This window comes from Gekko japonicus, unplaced genomic scaffold, assembly GCF_001447785.1.
Source record: "Gekko japonicus isolate JY-2015 unplaced genomic scaffold, Gekko_japonicus_V1.1 scaffold768, whole genome shotgun sequence".
Classification (NCBI taxonomy): Eukaryota; Metazoa; Chordata; class Lepidosauria; order Squamata; family Gekkonidae; genus Gekko; species Gekko japonicus.
The window spans coordinates 375,515-393,457 of record NW_015159733.1 but is presented as its reverse complement, the minus strand read 5'-3'; the positions used below and the strand labels follow the sequence as shown (position 1 = coordinate 393,457).

Genomic DNA, 17,943 nt, shown 5'->3' with positions numbered 1-17,943 from the left:
TCGTGTAGGCTTCTGCATTTTCCATATATGTGACACCCTCAGATTGGGCTGTTAAAGGTCTTTGAGGTTTCTACAGTTTAGGCTAGATGGATGAAGTTTAATATTTGTCCACTGTCTTAATTATGCCTTCGTTCTTTAATGTGGTACTAGAGGAAATTGAAATTGATGTGACTGTATTTCTTTTAAAATGCCTTTTGTGGGACAGATTGGCTGAGTGTGTTAGACCAGCATAGTCAAAACTTGTTTTTAGTTCCAAAAAACTTTGTGTCAAGTTGAACATTTTAACTCTATTTTTGTTTTTGTGTATTAGACCAGCATAGTCAAAACTTGCTTTTAGTTCCAAAAAACTTTGTGTCAAGTTGAACATTTTAACTCTATTTTTGTTTTTCCCCCCTCGTTACAGATGTGAATCAAACCAGACAGAGTAAGATGCTATGATTGTTACAATGATGTGAAGTATGGTTCTTAAATGCTCGTTAATGCAACATTAAATGCAACTATTGCTGTTAAATGCAACATTAAATGCAACTATTGCTGTTGGGCAGCAGTACAGTAAAGCATAAAATAATATGAGTATCAGTATCCCTTCAGTTACATATTTCAATATAGAATCACAGAATTGGTCCATACAGGCCATCTAGTCCAACTCCGTGCTCAATGCAGGATTAGCCTAGCTTCCCTGACAAGTTTTTGTCCAGCCGCTGCTTAAAGACTGCCAGTGAGGGGGAGCTCACCCCCTCCCTAGGCAGCTGATTCCAGTGTTGCACAACTCTTACTGTAAAAAAGTTTTTCTTAATATCTACCTGGTACCTTCCCACCCTTAATATAAACCCATTATTACTGCTGCCAACAGGAACAGCTCCCTGCCCTTCTATAAGTGACAACACTTCAAATAGTTGTTGTAGATTTTCTGGCCTCTATGGCCGTGGTCTTGGCCAAGACCACAGCCATACTGCCTGGAAAATCTACAACTAATGAACTCTGGTCATGAAAGCGACAGCATATAGCCCTTCAAATAGTTAAAGAGAACAATCGTGTCCCCCCTCAGCCTCCTCTTCTCAAGACTAAATGTTCCCAAGTCCCTCAACATTTCCTCATAGGGCTTGGTCTCCAGGCCCTTGATCATCCTCATCGCTCTCCTCTGTACCCGCCCCATTCTGTTCACATCCTTTTTGAAGTAAGGCCTCCAGAACTGCACACAGTACTCCCAAGTGTGGCCTGACCAATGCAATGTACAGCAGGACTATGACATCTTGTGATTTGGATGTTATGCCTCTGTTGACACAACCCAAGATTGCATGAGCCTTTTTTGTTGCTGCATCACACTGGCTGCTGATATTTAACTTTTGGTCCACCCTTACCCCAAGATCTTGTTCACACACACTGCTACTCAGAGGTGTATCCCCCATCCAGTTACCCAGATGTAGAACTTGGCACTTATCCTTGTTAAATTGCATCTTGTTCACATCCACCCACTTTTCCAGCATGTTCAGATCTCGTTGAATTCTGTCTCTTCTGGTGTGTTCACTGCCGCTCCCAATTTAGTGTTATCTGCAAATTTAATGAGCAACCCCTCCACACCCTCATCCAGATCATTTATAAAAATATTGACAAGAACATTCAGATGACTGAATCGGTTAGCTTCTTAGACAACTGGTAAACCTAATAGTTCGCTGTCATTAATTTGCAATACCATAGCTCAGTTCAGAGATGCTACCCCCCCAAAAAAAGCTGGGGATACATGGCTCATGCATTTCTCCTTCCTTCACATGGTACTAGATAATTAGTTATTTCCTGGTTGATAGCAAACTGTAGTTGGCAAATCATGATTTGTTTTTGCCTTGTAAACCAGGATTCCCAACTACAGTAGCTCTTAGCACAGAGTGGAGCATGGTGGTCCCACTCTCACCTCCAAGGAAAGCATAGTGACTTTTGGGGTTATTTTGTTGGTGTTAGATTGTGGTGCTTTCAGTTATGATTTGTAGACTGCCTTGAGCCAAGAGGAGCGATGAATATAAATGTTTTAATAAATAAAATTACCACCTTGTTCACATGGCACCTGTGCATGGAGAAAGTGTAGATGCATATTCTCTCTCCTCATTATTGCTTTTCAAATGTTTCTGATCACAGTGAGTGAGTGTACGCTGTGTATAGGTGTCACAGGCCAGTGTGTTTGTACCCACTCCCACTCTACGTGCATTCACTGAACATTTAAAAGTGTTATGTATATTGCTAGTGAATTTCCATTTTGGAATCTTTGTTTGTGAGATAAGCATAAACCGTACTTTACCAGTGTAGATGCAAAGGCAAACTGTAAGATGCTGCAAACCCAAAAGTATCTAAGGGAGCACATGAATTGGATGGGCTCCCTAGCTCTCCCAAAAAAGAGAGCAAGTGAGTAAGAGAGATCCCTGTTTAATTGAGAGCCAGGTCCTATGAGTGCTGGGGTCTGATGAACCAGCATTTGTTGCTTGGCCATTTGTTCAGTGTTTTTTACCATTCACTGATACTTTCCTGTCCCCTTCCTTTTTGTGATCTTAGTCACTTGTATTCGTTGTCAGCAACCAGTCTTGTTGGTGTAGGCCTGACTTTATTCATTTTGTCTTTGCCATTTATATCTTTGAGAGAGTGCCTATGTTCTTAGTACTTCAGGTTAATATTAATCTCTTGTGGTAGCAATATTACCTTGGTACAAGTGGGATCTCAAGCCGTGGTTATATGGATAGGATTCTGCTTAATATACCCACCTCCTCTCCAGTCCACACCATGTTGCTACCTTATCCACTTCCAAGTTGTGTGGTAAAAATCTGCTAGTTCAGTTGCACTATCTGGAGACACTACACTGATTGAATACTTGTGGTTTCTTGCGCCAGTGCATCACTGGTTCATGACGTTACATGATACAGCTGTGCTTGCATTATAGTAGTATATATTAGCAAATACTTTTTGAAAACTTTTCTCACCTTTTCCCTCTTACCTAGTGTGCTGATAAATGATCTAACAGTTACCAGTAGTGAAGACAGTGATGGTGAGCAGGTATGTGCTAGAAGTATTTTTTTTTTAAGGGGGAATGACTACCTATCAGGCACCTGTGGCCGGGTCTTGGTTGTTGTTTCTGCTGCGGAGGTTCTTAGTCCTGGGTGGCGACGTCTCTGCGCAGATCTTCATTAATAAAAAATAGGCAAAGTTATTTTGAGAATGTAAAAGACAGAGCCATATTTTTTTGTAAAGTCTTGTAAATTGACAAACAATGCCTGTCAAAAGAGATCTGAATTGATCTCCTGTTGATTTCTGTCTATTCCTGGTTTAAAACATTACCAAATTAAGAACTGTATTTTCATTTCCATAAAGTCCATTCTTATGAGCTACAGTTTGTGTGGGTTATAACCATTGCATATATTCCTTTACACTTGATCAGCATCTTATGGATGCTAGAGTAAAGTAGCTGAGATATGAATGCTGTAGTTTTCTGTTCTTATGTACAATATAATGCTTTAATTACAGGATTCAGATAAGACGGTCCCAAGAGGTACACCTGGGAGGTAGGCATCTGTGGTCGATAAAATATTGTCTGTCTATTGCATGATCATACCTTGAGCTGAGAGCAGTGTGCATAAGGTACCCTCTTCTAAGTTTATCCTTACAACACCCCTGTGGGATAGCTTATTAGGCTAGGAGAGAGCAACTGGCCCAGGGTACCTAGTGAGTCTCATGGATAATCAGGGATTTGAGCTTAGGTCTCTCACATTAGTGAGTGCAGCAAACTGCTGTGTGGAAATGCCATAGTACTGAACTATTCATAAATTCACCTCTAGGATTTTAGTGCTTTATTTAAAGGAAGAGATAAACAGGATTTCACCTCTTATTGAATTGCCATGTGTCTTTAGCTGGTTGAGAAAATCTCTAACAGTTTTTCTTATTAATCTTTATATTATTACTTGTCAAAGTTATGGTGATTTTTTTAAAAGCTAACATAACTGTGTGTTCTTTTATCATCCTCCAGTAATTCTGAGCCATCTCAGCATACAAGCGAAGGGGCAGATAATTCCAGGGATGATTCAAGCAGTCACAGTGGATCTGAGAGCAGTTCTGGTTCAGACTCTGAAAGTGAAAGTAGTTCTAGTGACAGTGAGGCCAATGAGCCATCACAGAATGCAACTCCAGAGGTAGGATTTTTTTTTTTTGCTTTCAAATGTCCAGTGACTTTTGCTTATCATATTAGTAATTTTCCGACATAAAAAATATAGCAATGACTCAAGGGTGGGCATTGTCAGTGAATTCAGTCTTCCATCTTGCATCCCATACTGTTTCCAAAGGACTCTTGACCCTGCTTTTCAGGTGTTATTGGGGGAGGGTGCTGCTGCTGCAGGGTAGAGGAATGCAGAAAGATTTATTCTACAAACAGAGCTCCTGCTCATGGTTCCTAAGATCCAGCCCTAAAACTGCAAGGCAAATTGCTACCAATCTGTTTGCCTGAGGAGAGAATCAGTTGCTCCTAGATCTACAAACAAGTGGCAAATGGCTCTTTCTGTGGCTCCCTGCCCAGAAAACACAATGCAGAGTTATGGCAAGCATGAGAGGCAGTGTGCTTTTTAAGCAGCAGCCGCCTCAATGCTGCTGTGATTTGCAAGGCTGTAGTAAAAATTGCATTTGTTACTTTGGTGCGGTTTATTAGCCACAATAAGTTTCTTGTTTTTCAAATGTTCTCCCTCTTTCCTTAGCCTGAGCCACCTCCAGCAAATAGGTGGCAGCTTGACAACTGGCTGAACAAAGTGAATCCACATAAAGTATCACCAGCTTCTTCTGTGGACAGTAATATCCCTTCAACACAAAGCTACAAAAAAGAGGGCAGAGATCAGAGTTCAGGGAGTGGATATGCAGATCAAAGTGGATCTAAAGATTCAGTTTCTTCTACTCCTGGAAGAGATTCTAAAGCTACCCAGAAAGGGTCAGAGAGCAGTCGTGGTAGACAGAAATCACCTGCTCAGAGTGAAAGCATCCAAAGGAGGACTGTAGGTAAAAAACAGCCCAAAAAGGCAGACAAACCATCTGTGGAAGAACCTCCTAGAGGGGGGCTGAAAATAGAAAGTGAAACCCCTTTGGACATGGCAACAAATATACCTTCTAACAGACATAAGGCAGCCACTAAAGGCTCCAGAAAGCCCAATATAAAGAAGGAACCCAAATCCTCCCCTCGGCCTACAACAGAGAAAAAGAAATGCAAGGTTGCAGGCAAATCCTCCCAGAAATCCAAGGAATTCATAGAAACTAGTACCTCATCTTCTGATTCTGATGAGAATGAGAGCCTGCCTCCTTCTTCACAAACCCCCAAATACTCTGAGAGCAATAGGACTCCTGTTAAGCCCTCCATAGAGGAGGATGACAACTTTTTACGGCAAAGAATGTTCTCTCCTATGGAAGAGAAGGAACTCCTTTCCCCACTCAGTGATCCTGATGAAAGGTATCCCCTTATTGTGAAGATTGACTTGAGCCTCTTAACCAGAATACCAGGGAAGCCTTACAAAGATACAGACCCATCAAAAGCTGAAAGGAAAAATGTGTCTGAGAAGCATCCAAGGGAGCCTCAGAAAACATCCTCTGAGAAAACTTCCACCAAGGGCAAGAGGAAGCATAAGGTAGACCAGTCTTTGATATGATATTCTAGTCTCCTACTCTTAATGGAAATGATCTTTTGCCTGGTATCCTCTCTGTACCACAGAAGGCTCATCAGCTCTGTTGAAGGTCCGGAGTTGATTTAGCCGTCTTAATTTTGGCAAAGCATACCTGCAATTGTTTTGAGAAAATGTTAACTTCATTTCTATGAGTGTGAGGGGAATAAATTTAAAACAAAGGAGTGTGTTGGGAAATGATTGGTGAATGAATTGATATTACTATCATACTACCATGGCAAGCAAAAGTATGTTTCTAAGGATAAATTTTGCCATTAGTAGTTTAGTCAGGCTAATCAAAAGGTATGGTGGTGTTTGTTTGAATATATATGTCTAATTTGATGGACAGGACATCAATTAGTTGGTAATTATGTTAATGGAGTCTAACAGACTTAGAAAATCTTAAAAGATGACAAGCAAAATCCCTTGGGTGATTTCTATGTATTGTGAGAGGATTTAATTTTTAGAACATCTGTGTTGGCAGGGAGATGGGCTTGGGTGATCTCATTAGTCTATCACACTGTAGACTTCTGCAACTTTATCACATCAACAGACCCTGATTACAGGGATTAAAATGTTTTTGTTTTGTTTAAAATTGTTACATGTCTTATTGTGAAGGGAACCTAGCAATGCAATCATGCACAGAATTACTCCAGTATAAGCCCATTGATGTGATCACATTGTCAACCACATTACCCTAGTTAGATTTTCTTTGATGATTCCACTTTTATGAATGTTTTGCAGGCCCAAGGTCAGACTTTATAAATCCATGATTCAATAGTGGCTTTAGTTAAGCTGCTACATTCAACAATCCCAGGCCATTTTATGGTTGCTTAGGATATATTTAGGAGTTAAGCCTAAGATATATTTAGAAATTAACATGGTCATCTTTGTATGACCTGTATATGAATCCTTATGTCAATCTGAGACACATTTAGTGGTTTTTCCCCCCTTGAAAGGACTCTGTTGTGAAACAAAAGCTTTACTATGACAATGACAGTGTTGGCACTACACATATCCCTGTGTAGCTGTTGATTACATATATTTCAATTTTTCCTCTTAGTAGCTGGTCACAGTGAAGCAAGCTAGCTATTGCTTGAAGAGCCAAAGGGGATGGAAGGAACTTTATCTTCAGAGTATTTTTTCAAGTACACTAGATCCTTGTGCCTTTAATTTCAAAAGTAGGACACCATTGTAGCTCTATTTAGTGCTGTCCAGTGTTAACTCTAATTCAGTATTCCTGAATATGAATCCTCATGTTGAACTGAGACATACTTCATGATCCCCCCCCCCAAAAAAAATGACACTGTTAGGAAACAAAAGGCTTTATTATAATAGTGACAGTGGTGGGACTGTTATGAACCTGAGCTGCATCAGTTGTTTCACCAACTTCTCCTGAATCTTCTTGGTAGCTATGGTCATCAGTACAGTAAATATTAGGACCCCCTCCTTCAGAGGTGAGATGAGTGGCAACTAGGGGTATGTATTTGGCTTCCCCAAACCCCGAAAAACACCAGATAAATGCATTGTCAGTATTTATTTGGTATTCTTAAGCCAAATGCAAATTCAGAAAACTCTTCGGCAACTGAATAGAGTTTTCCGAATGTATTGGGCTTTCTGGTAGCCAAATGCTGACTTCCCTCCCCCTGTAGCTTCTTTAGTCAATTTCACTCCCCACCAGTCAGCTCTTAGGTTTAAGCCAGTTAAACCTAACAGCTGAGGGGCAGGTGGGAGTGAAACTGACCAGGGAAAGCCGCCTCTCTCTGCCTTCCCTTCTCTAGCTGCCCCAGGGCTGCTGGAGAAGCGCAGGCAGAGAGCACAGCCACGTTTAAATGCCTTTCATTCTCTCCCTGAGCTCAGGCCGGCTGGGGAAGCCAAGGGCAGGCATGGAAACATGCCTGGGCTCCCTGCCTGCCCTTCTCCAGCTGCCCTGCAGTTGCGGGATGGCTGGAGAAGGGCAGGCAGAGACAGTGCAGGCATGTTTAAATGCCCTTCCTTCTCACACTGAACTGAGAATTGCTGACTTTCCCTTCCCTCCCTGAGTCTCTTCACAGCAGCGGAGAGGCTCAAGGAGGGGTGGAGGCATGTTTCCTTGGCTTCCCCAGCCAGCTGGCCACGGCAGACAGTTGGGAAGCCAAAGGCAGCCATGGAAGCATGCAGCTAGAGAAGGGAAGGCAGTGAGAGGACGCTTTTCCTGGTCAGTTTCACTCCCATGGCCTGTCTGATGTTAGGTTTAAATGGCTTAAACCTAACAGCTGACTGGCCATGGGAGTGAAACTGACCAGGAAAACTGCAGGGGCTTAGGGAGGGAAAGTTGGCATTTTAACATGCCTCCCTTCCCTCCCGTTGGGTATATCAGACCCAAATATATTCAGCAATACCGAGTATTTCCCTAGTCCTAATACTTTACTGGTATTGGACTGGGGAAATTCAGCATTTACCAATATTTTTCGGATCTGATATACCCAAAGCCAAAAAATACTGACTTTTTTTTTTTTGCACACCCTAGTGGCGTCTTGCATATGGAATGTCCCTTGAGACTTGCCTGGTGCCATGTGTTGCTTCCTTTTAGGTGCCAAATCAAAACATTTATTTTTACCCAGGCTTTAATTAAGGGGTTGATCCTTCAACACTATTTTAGCCTTTAAACCATTATTTTAAGCTGTCAGTGGTCTATCTGTTTTTATGGTCTGTGCTTTTATGTTGGGCTGATCTACAGTTATGCACCAAAACTGAGGTAAGTGCTCTTAAAATTAGAAAGATTCAAAGAGCGTTTACCTCAATTTTGGTGCATAATTAAGTATATTGGCAGTCTGGTTTTTTGATCTGATTTTATAGTATATTTGTACCACGTTAATGAATGTAGAAGAATAATTTTTTTAATTTCCCCTGTTCTTATGACTGAGAGATTTAACACACATGCTATGAAGAGAAGGTTGCAAAAACTGATGTGTGTTAAATGTTTTGCAGTGCAGTCCTATGCAGAGTTATTCCAGTACAAATCCATTTATTTCAGTGGGTGTGAGCTGGCATCATTCTGCATAGGATTGTTCTGGTTTTTAGTTTACTTAAGCCAGGAATAAATTTCTTTTTGCATTATTGGGTATATCTAATGGAGGCTTTTGTGCCAGCAATGTCAGGCCCATTACTGTTTTGACAACCTGTAATGGGAGTAAACCGAGATGCCACATATTTGCATTCATGAACTATTTAAGTCACACTTCAGTCCTCTTTGTACTGCTCAAGGAAGATACCTACATTTTGTTGCTTTCTATTAGCCTCAAGAAATTCGACTGACGGTAACTACTTTGTAACATTTTTGCAGTTTTTTAAATTACTTCCTGGTTTTAATGTCATAAATGTCTTTTTAAATTGTTGTAGTAATCTGTAAAGTATTACTGCAGTTATTTAATATGAGATGATCATGGATATATCTTGTGGTTGTTTTGTTTTAGAATGCAGAAGAAAATCGAGCCATTGAAAGCAAGAAAACAAAGCTGGATGAAAAACCCTCATCCGTACACAAGACTTCTAGTAACAGAGAGTGAGTGTTAATAGTGTACTGATATGATACTTTTAGAGTAGTTTACACCCCTCCCTACTAGTTTTCCTTTTAAACCTTAGGCAGTTTAAACAGCAGTTTTGGAAGCCAGTGGAACTGTAAAAGCAGTTCTCCAAAAATTGAGAACAAGGGTGCATGTCTGAATCATGACCACCATCCATGGTTCGTTGCTGTTGTGATTGAGAGAACATAATGGATTGTCTCACTCATTTCCTTATTAAAAACACACACACATTCTTACACACCAGCTCTTGTTAGTGAAGGATCAGAGACTTCATAATAAAGTTGACATCTTCTAGGAATGTTTCACAGTTACAGGGCATGTGCAGTCAGGCTTAACATTTTGTTTGTGTGTCTGTATAATTTTCTTTTTACTATGCTTATTACATACAAAATTAGAAAAAGAGATGGAACCATGTATGGAATATATTTACTTGAAAATGAATCTGAAGCCGTACTTTTCCCCATACCTTGATTAAAGCTTGAGTGCAGTGTCTGGGGCTAAGCTGAATTTTGCCTCTGAGCCATGAATAGGCTCCCTCTGCCATCAGAGAAGATGTTCTATTGGTAGTAAATAATCCAAAGGAGTCTGAAAGAAGCTCTAGTGAGCAAAATATTTACTAACTGCAAGTTGATGGAATCTGCATGTAAGCCCCTTTTTAATTACCAGGATGTAATGTCGTTCTTTAGAGCACCTCCCTTTTCTTCAGTCTGCGCGCCTTTTTGGTTATTTTTGCAAGTCCTGTTTGAGCTGGACACCATTGTCTGCTTTTTCAAACAGAAATCTTAATAGTGTGGTAGAACAAGGTATCTGCTTTGCAGCTGGTGAAGCAGGATCTCCTTGTATAAAGCGTGTGACTTTTTTGCAGGTCATCAAAGCAAAGTGCTGTTAAAGAGAAAGATCTTCTCCCTTCTCCTTGCACCACCCCAGCCATCCAAAAAGATTCCAAGCAAGAGCATGTCTCAAGGAAGAGAACCATCAGTCAGTCTTCTTCCTTGAAATCAAGCAGTAACAACAACAAGGAAGGCAGTAGCAGTAAAAGTAGCTCATCAAAACAAAAGAAGACTGAAGGGAAATCTTCTAGTAATTCTAAGGAAACAAAAGTAAGAATTTTGTGTGGCAGTTGTGGCAGTTCTTTTCTGAGTCCTATGTGGGAAATCTGATTTCTTATCCATTTTTTGCCTTAATTTAGTTGAGTCAGGGGAATATATCTCTTCCTAATGTACTTATTAGCAGAGCCTGTATGAATATGAACATGCCTTCCAGTATGTAAAGTTGAGGTGTTGGGCACTGATAGCTTTCTGAGGGACAATTGTTACTCTGAATTGCAAAAGGGTACTTCTACTAAGTCTGGCAGTGTTTTGTCAATAGAAAAGCAAACGTGATAGCTGAATTTGTAATTAAAAGAACCTGTGGCTGAGACAAAGCTGTGAAGCATTGTAGGAACAGGACAGTGGAAAATCTTAAGAAGTAAACAAGTAGTTGAGTATTTAAGCAAGGGATGCAATCATGGCCTCTCAGGATTTTTCTCAGCTTTCTAGCCAAAAGGGGTTGTACAGGCGACAGAAGTTGGCTTTTATTGATTTCTTTGGTACCCTTCTTTCTAAGTTGTACTGAGTCAAGTCTAGACTGTTTTTTAATTAGGATAATTAGTACCCCCTCATAGTTCTGCTGTGTCTTAATAATTCTCTGAAGTTGTATAGTCTTATCATGTTCTATTGAAATGGGTGCACAACTTAGTTTCATGGGGCAAAGTTGACCATGTACGGACTTAAATGTGTTGTACTGTGAAAGTATATTACTGGGCCCTGCCTATGACTTCATCAGGCCTTGCCTCATGATTTTCAGGGTTTGGGTTGCTAGGAATTTAGTAACTCAAGCAAACAAAATGTCAATCACTGTTTTTTTCCATAAATGAATTGCAGGCTCATGCCCCCTAAGTTTGCCTCTGAGCTGAGTATGGAAGGGAGAGGGGTTTTAATGGCCCATCTGTTATGTTTCTGTTTCATTGGCACCTGACTGACCTGACATTGATGAGCTGGCTCTTTGTTCAGAGCTATAGCCGTCAGAGACCTGGAGTCTGGCAATACCTGTTGAGTCACCCAGTTGATGGGGGGGCGGGGCGGTTGTACTATAAAAGTTGGTGGGCCACTTGTGACCCTTGGGAAGTATTTTGTGCCCCTCCTGCATTAAAACATTAGCATAGTTGGATATATTTCAGTAGTGAAACACACTAGTGAAAGGTGAAGTGGAATACAGTCTAGTTGTTTTACATGTGAAGTGGAATACAGTCCAGTTGAATATTGCCCTATATTGCCCTAAAATTGGAACAGAGAACATATGCACAGCATGGAGAAATAAGTTTTGTTCACATTAATATTTGTCCCAGGACATTGCACCTGTATATTACTATGAAGCAGTTTTTTTAAACCCTGTCTTTCAAGCAGAAGTTTGGGAAGGTTGAAAAGAGGAGGGAAGAACAGTGGTGATTAGGGAGAACTGCACAGAAGGTGACCATATGAAAATCTTTGTATGCAAGTCTTAGATTTTATAGCTTTATAACCACCCTGGGACTTCTAGCTTACTTTGGAAAAAATGATTGTAGTGTAAAATATCCCCAAGTTGGTATACTACGTTATTACCCAGTGGCAATATTCATTCTCAGTTCCGTTATCTGGCTGTAACTTGATCTTGCTTGCATGGTTCTGCTTCAGCATAGGCTGGAACAGTACCAGTGATGGTGACCTGAATAAGCTGTATAGTCTATAAGATCAGTTAAAAATAATGATTTTTACTATGGGCGAATCATAATAGCTGTTTCGTAATGAAGACATAGTACTGGCCTTCATCAGCATTACAAAACAGCTTGCTAGCTTTGTACTTCGGATTTGCTGGGTTCAATATAGCTACAGCTGTGTCTGTCGAGCTCTGTGTGTGGTGAGCATGGGTGACAACACACATCTGGATTGCACTTAACCATGAGTAATGAGCATAATGAGTTTGACAAAATCAGTGTGTTAACTAACAGTGGTATGTTGTCTTCTTTCAAGGAAAAGGTTTTAAATAATTCTTCAAACTGCTCTTCTGCCTCCGCTACGACTGCAGATAGCTCAAAATCCCGGAGGCCAAAACTACTATTTGATGACAGGTGAGAATAAAAATAAAAGCTAGGCTAGTGTATTTGGAGTCTTGTCCCACATTTGTAACGCATACAGGTGTTGGGGTGGGGAAAGAGGGAATATTTAGTGTTAGGGCCTCAGTATTGTCAAAAGAGCAATTATCTTCCCCATTATCCACTGTTCTTTATGCAAACTGAGACAAAGCAGCAGCCCACCCATAAAGTTCCTGCCTTGCATGGGGGTATCACTCAGCTAGGTGCACTGACATGTGCCAGGACCAGAGGGGATGCAAGACTGTTTGAATGGAAGGGAAGTACCGTAGCATGATGTTTGCTCCTCATTCTAAGAGCTGCCAGATCTCTTGGTAACAGGACAGGCAGGGGCTTTTGCAAGAGCTTTCTCTGTTCTGTTTAGCAATGTTAAGAGGCATTATCTCACCTGGACTTCATTTGGCCTCATACAGGTTTGTTTCTCCATCTGCCTCTGCCATATGGTGGGAACTGCTCTGTTTCTGTAGGAAAACTCAGCTGGTTTTATCAATCATAATTGATTTTGTTTTGTGTTTCAGGACTTACTCTGCAGATCATTACTTACAAGAAGCAAAGAAGTTAAAGCACAATGCTGATGCATTGGTAAGGGCAAAAAAAATTAAAATCTTAAACCGAGTCTTTTTGTCAGAAACCAGGAAATTAGACCAGTCAGCCTAATGTCTGTCCCAGGCAAATTAGTAGAAACTGTAATCAAAGATAGAATTGTTATAGGCACATAGAGAGACAAAGCCTGCTGAGGAAAAATCAGAAAAGGGAAGTTCTGCCTCACAAGCCTTCTGGAGGTCTTTGAGAAAGTGAACAAACATGTAGCAAATGGTGACCCAGTAGACATATACCTGGACTTTCAAAAGGCTTTTGACAAGGTACCTCACCCAAGACTGTTGAGTAAACTTAGCAGTCATGGGAGAAGATGACGGGTTCTCTTATGGATTAAAAACTGATTAAATGACAGGAAGCAAAGAGTAAGGATCAATGGACAGTTCTCACAGTGGGGGGAAGTAAGCAGTGGGGTCCCACAAGTATCAATATTGGGGCTGGTACTATTTAATTTATTCATCAGTGATCTGGAACTAGGGCTGAGTAGGGTAGTGATCAAGTTTGCAGATGACACCAAATTATTCAGGATGGTGAAAACCAAGGCTGACTGTGAGGGGCTCCAAGAGGACCTCCACAAACTGGGTGAGTGGGCGACAATGTGGCAAATGAAGTTCAATGTTGGTAAGTGTCAGGTGATGCACATTGGGACAAAAAAAATCCCAGCTTCAAGTATAGGATAATGGGGTCTGAACTTGCTGAGGCTGAGGGAGAAAAAGATCTTGGAGTTGTAGTGGATAGCTCGGTGAAAGTGTCAATCCAGTGTGCACCAGCGGTGAAAAAGGCAAAATCTATGTTAGGGATTATTAGGAAAGAGAGTGAGAATAAAACAGCCAATATTGTAATACCCCTGTATAGATCCGTGGTGCAGCCTCATTTGGAATTCTCTTCACTGTATCTTAGAAAGGGAATTACAGATCTGGAAAAAGTACAAAGGAGGGGGACTAAGATGATTAGGGACTTGGGGCACCTTCCATATGAGGAAAGGTTGAAGAGTCTGGGACTTTTCACTTTAGAAAAGAGATGACTAAGGGGGGCCATGATAGTGGTTTATTAAAATTATGGGGTGGAGAGAGTTGACAAAGAGAAATTTTTTCTCCCTCTCCAGTGAAGCTGATGGGCAGTAGGTTCAGGATGGATAAAAGGAAAGACTTCTCTACACAGAGAGTGATTAAATGTGGAATTTGCTGCCAGAGGATATAGTGATGGCCACAGGAATAAACAGCTTTAAAGGGGGATTAGATAAATTCATGGAGGATAAGTTGTATCAATGGCTCCTAGCCATGGCAGCTGAGGGGAACCTACAGAGCCAGGAGGCAATATCAGGGGAAGGCCTTGGTTGTTGTTGTTGTTGGCTGTCCAGAGGAACTGGTTGGCCACTGCGTGAGACAGGATGCTGGACTAGATGGACTGTTGGTCTGATCCAGCAGGGCTCTTCTTATATTCTCTTATATGTTCATATGTTAATATAATTCATTTCAGGCCATGTTTCTGATCCTATTATAGTCTTCCCTTTTATGCTTGCTATTCAAAGATTGGTATTCTTCAGTCTGACAGGTTTGAGAAAGCTGTGTACTACCTTGATGCTGTAGTGTCATTCATTGAATGTGGGAATGCATTGGAGAAGAATGCTCAGGAGTCAAAGTCCCCATTCCCTATGTATTCTGAAACAGTGGAGTTGATCAAGTAAGTGATTAAAAAAGTCAAAACAGAGTCAAAGAATTCAAATTGTCTTTTTAAAGATTTTTTTTGTTCATGTGAACTTAAATTGTTACATAAAAGAAATACTCATACACCTTGTCGTATTTAATGAGGCTTTATCAAGATTAGATTTCCTTGGTAGACTTGAAAAATGAAATTCTGTGTCCTGCTAAACATAAGATTTTGGATGCAATGAATGCAGCAAAAACCTAAAATAATTTTTGATAAAAGAACAGTGAATAAAAACAGGACGTTTTGGCTTATTGTTCTATGGTTGCAGGTACACTATGAAATTGAAGAATTACTCGGCACCAGATGCTACTGCTGCTGACAAAAGACTAGCAGTACTGTGGTATGTATATGTTAAATTTAATTAGAGAGATGTAAATAACTAAAAGCAAAATATAGCCATGAAAAGCTAGTTTTTGTGGAGTACTTAAATTCAGAGATTGGAGCCATGAACAGACAACACATATCTTTCTGTAAACCTGGAAAACACTCCAGGTTTGCAGAAAAATACGAAACCTTTAAAAGGGGGGGGGGACCAACACCTGTAGCTTTAAGAAATTAATATCCTCAGTGGCTGTTGCTAGGCAATCACAACAGTATTGCAAGCCTTGGTCACCATCAGAAAAAGCAGGGGATATAGGGCCATTTTCAGGCTTCTTTGGTGGAAATAATCTGGGGAATGTGTTATGTGGGAAATGAGTTGGTCCCCCCCCCCCAAGAAGTCCTTGTGGGTTCTCCACTTCTCAACTGGGTCTGACCCTGATGAACAGCACTACACAACTAGAATGTGGTTTTCCCAGGTAGAGGCTGCCAGGGTGAGGGAAGGAGGGAAAGACCATACTGATGAAGATAGGTTGGCTGGTGAGTGAGAAGGAAGTAGGAAAAGAGGAGAGGCTATGGGGGTTTTCAGGGAAGTGAAAGAGGAAATAGTGAGAGAGAGGTCCCTTCTTGTAATACCTAATATATAAAACAAATTAATTTCTTTCCTTACTGATATAGGACTGAAGTTAATTGTTCAAAGTCAGTATTAGAAATGTAATGCTATGGTGTTTATCATTCTCTAAGAACAAAGTCAAGCTATTAAATGGGCTTTATTTTTGACACCTGATATGAATGAGAAATTGAGTCATGATGGTTCTAGAGTCAATTGAAAATGGGAATTGCATATTTTAGAGCGCACAGCTGCTGTTATTTGAGCTATTCCAAAGCAAGATCCAAAAGTAATGTTGCTTTTTGTTTTACTAGTCTTAGATGTCAGTCCTTGTTATATTTAAGACTTTTCAAGCTGAAGAAGGAAAGTGCATTGAAGTATTCCAAGACACTAACTGAACATCTAAAGGTAAAAAGTCTACTGTTACAAATTGTTCAGAAGAAATTATTCTCATGGTGCTTTATTTCAATGAAGTTAGCTTCCAGAGTAGTTGTAACTGACTGAGTTAATCTTTGTCATACAGCTAATAATTCAAGAATTTGGCAATTCCAGATGGGTAGTCATGCTAGTTTGCCATAGCAAAGTCCTCTGCCATCTTAAAAATTAACAGTTTATTATAGGTATTAGTTTTCTTGAGCCAGTACTAACTTTGTCAACTTTGGCAGTTTTCTTAATTATAGCTACTATTTACAAATATGTCTATCATCGTGTTTCATTCCCCCCCCCCCTTTTCCCCCAATGATTGAGTGTATTGTTCAGTTTGCTTCTCTAGATCTCTAAAGTTTTTTGCAGGAGGTCCCAGAAATCAGATTCCTGGCAGTTAATGTAGTTCCCTCTTCACATCCTGCATTGTTTCTCTTAAACTTCAAATTTGCTGTTTCCTAATGGTGTTATATTTGGAATCAAAAAACTATACTGAATCTATATTTATGTTGGTTTATCTCTATGAATTGCTGTGGATTCCCTTAATTAAATAGCAAGGTAATAGCATAACTAAGCTTGGCAGCATCTGGCAGTGAACAAGAAAATCCCATATCAGATCTTGCTCAGGCACCAGTTTTTTACTTTGCCTCAGTGCCCCGCACCTTTTTACAACATGTGAGCCGTGATATATTCCCCTTTGGCTTTGGTGCTTAGAAATCCTAAATTTCATATTGGTAGAATGTTAGGACACTTCATCTTCCTGCAGAAATGTTAATTTTTTTATTGAGGTAAAAAGCTATTTTCTTTAATGAGCTAGACCGTACAAAATAGAAGCATGAAAAAGTTAACCCTACAATTAAAGTGAAAATAAATCTTAAAATTATCAAAGTACCTAGCATTGCTTCTTAGCAAGTAATAGTTTTAAAAAGCAAATCAGTTTTCAGCTGTTTGTCTCACTGCTTTTAGGAATAATCAAAAGTCCAAGTTACTCCCCAAGTAATTTTACCTATTCTTCTGGGACTTGCATTGAGAGAAGTCTGATTTGCTTGTTACAGGAGTGCATATTTAGAGAGAAATATGAATGTTAGGACACTTCTTAATAGGGAAAAGTGCCATGTTTCTAACTTTAAAGTTCAGGTAATGCTTAATACATTTATTACTTGTGAAAAATTGTTTTGAAAGCATGTGTCCGTTGTTTCAAGTGAACTATGTTGCTTTCAAGAATTAATGCTTATTAGGCCATTGGAGAAATCTAATATACTGTAAGAAATAACATAAAAATGCTTGGAAAGAACAACATTTCAGATTTAGATAAGAAAGCTTAGATCTTTGGGCTCTGGATAGGGATATGGATGTGGAAACCCCAGATATGTTCTTTCTAGATTCCATAGCAGTTAAATAATTTTCATTATGTTCATCTCTTAGGGATACATAGAACTTCTAGTAATAGTGTCTGATCCCAGAAAGTTTCAGATAAGATTTCAAAATCTAATGTTTTCGAATGCTATGGTGATCATACAGATTTGGGAAGACTGATTTGGGGTGTGCAAAAAAAACCCCACCAGTATTTTTTGGGTTCGGGTATATTGAACTTGGAAAATATCCGTATTTCCCAATATTCCCAAATCCCAATACCGATATGGTATTTTGATTCGGGAAATATTTGGGAAACCCAGATTTTTTTCAGCTTTATTAAACCCTGTGGGGACCATTATAGTCAGTGGTCTCCATAGAGCAGGGGTCATTTCCTGCAGGAGCGCGCAGGAGTGTAGCTCCGGCAGTAAAGAGCCCAGGGGGTGGGCGCATGCAACAAGCCCCACCCCCTGCTCCCAGCAGCCCTCAGTCAGAGCAAGAAGCAGCCAGGTAAATTGCAGAGCGCCCCCC

General features: G+C 40.2%; 1 protein-coding gene across 2 annotated transcripts in view; it reads left to right on the top strand.

Annotated features, from left to right (window-relative positions):
* The window catches only part of AFF4 (AF4/FMR2 family member 4), a 59,618-nt gene that overhangs the window by 37,559 nt on the left and 4,116 nt on the right, over window positions 1–17,943 (top strand). For both annotated transcript variants that reach the window (XM_015429201.1, XM_015429193.1), the window contains 12 exons: window positions 404–424; window positions 2,982–3,036; window positions 3,505–3,542; window positions 4,004–4,166; window positions 4,722–5,636; window positions 9,125–9,213; window positions 10,101–10,335; window positions 12,283–12,380; window positions 12,920–12,983; window positions 14,545–14,681; window positions 14,977–15,048; window positions 15,951–16,044. In XM_015429201.1, coding sequence (XP_015284687.1) covers window positions 404–424; window positions 2,982–3,036; window positions 3,505–3,542; window positions 4,004–4,166; window positions 4,722–5,636; window positions 9,125–9,213; window positions 10,101–10,335; window positions 12,283–12,380; window positions 12,920–12,983; window positions 14,545–14,681; window positions 14,977–15,048; window positions 15,951–16,044 — 1,981 coding nt within the window. The remainder of the gene's footprint in view (window positions 1–403; window positions 425–2,981; window positions 3,037–3,504; window positions 3,543–4,003; window positions 4,167–4,721; window positions 5,637–9,124; window positions 9,214–10,100; window positions 10,336–12,282; window positions 12,381–12,919; window positions 12,984–14,544; window positions 14,682–14,976; window positions 15,049–15,950; window positions 16,045–17,943) is intronic.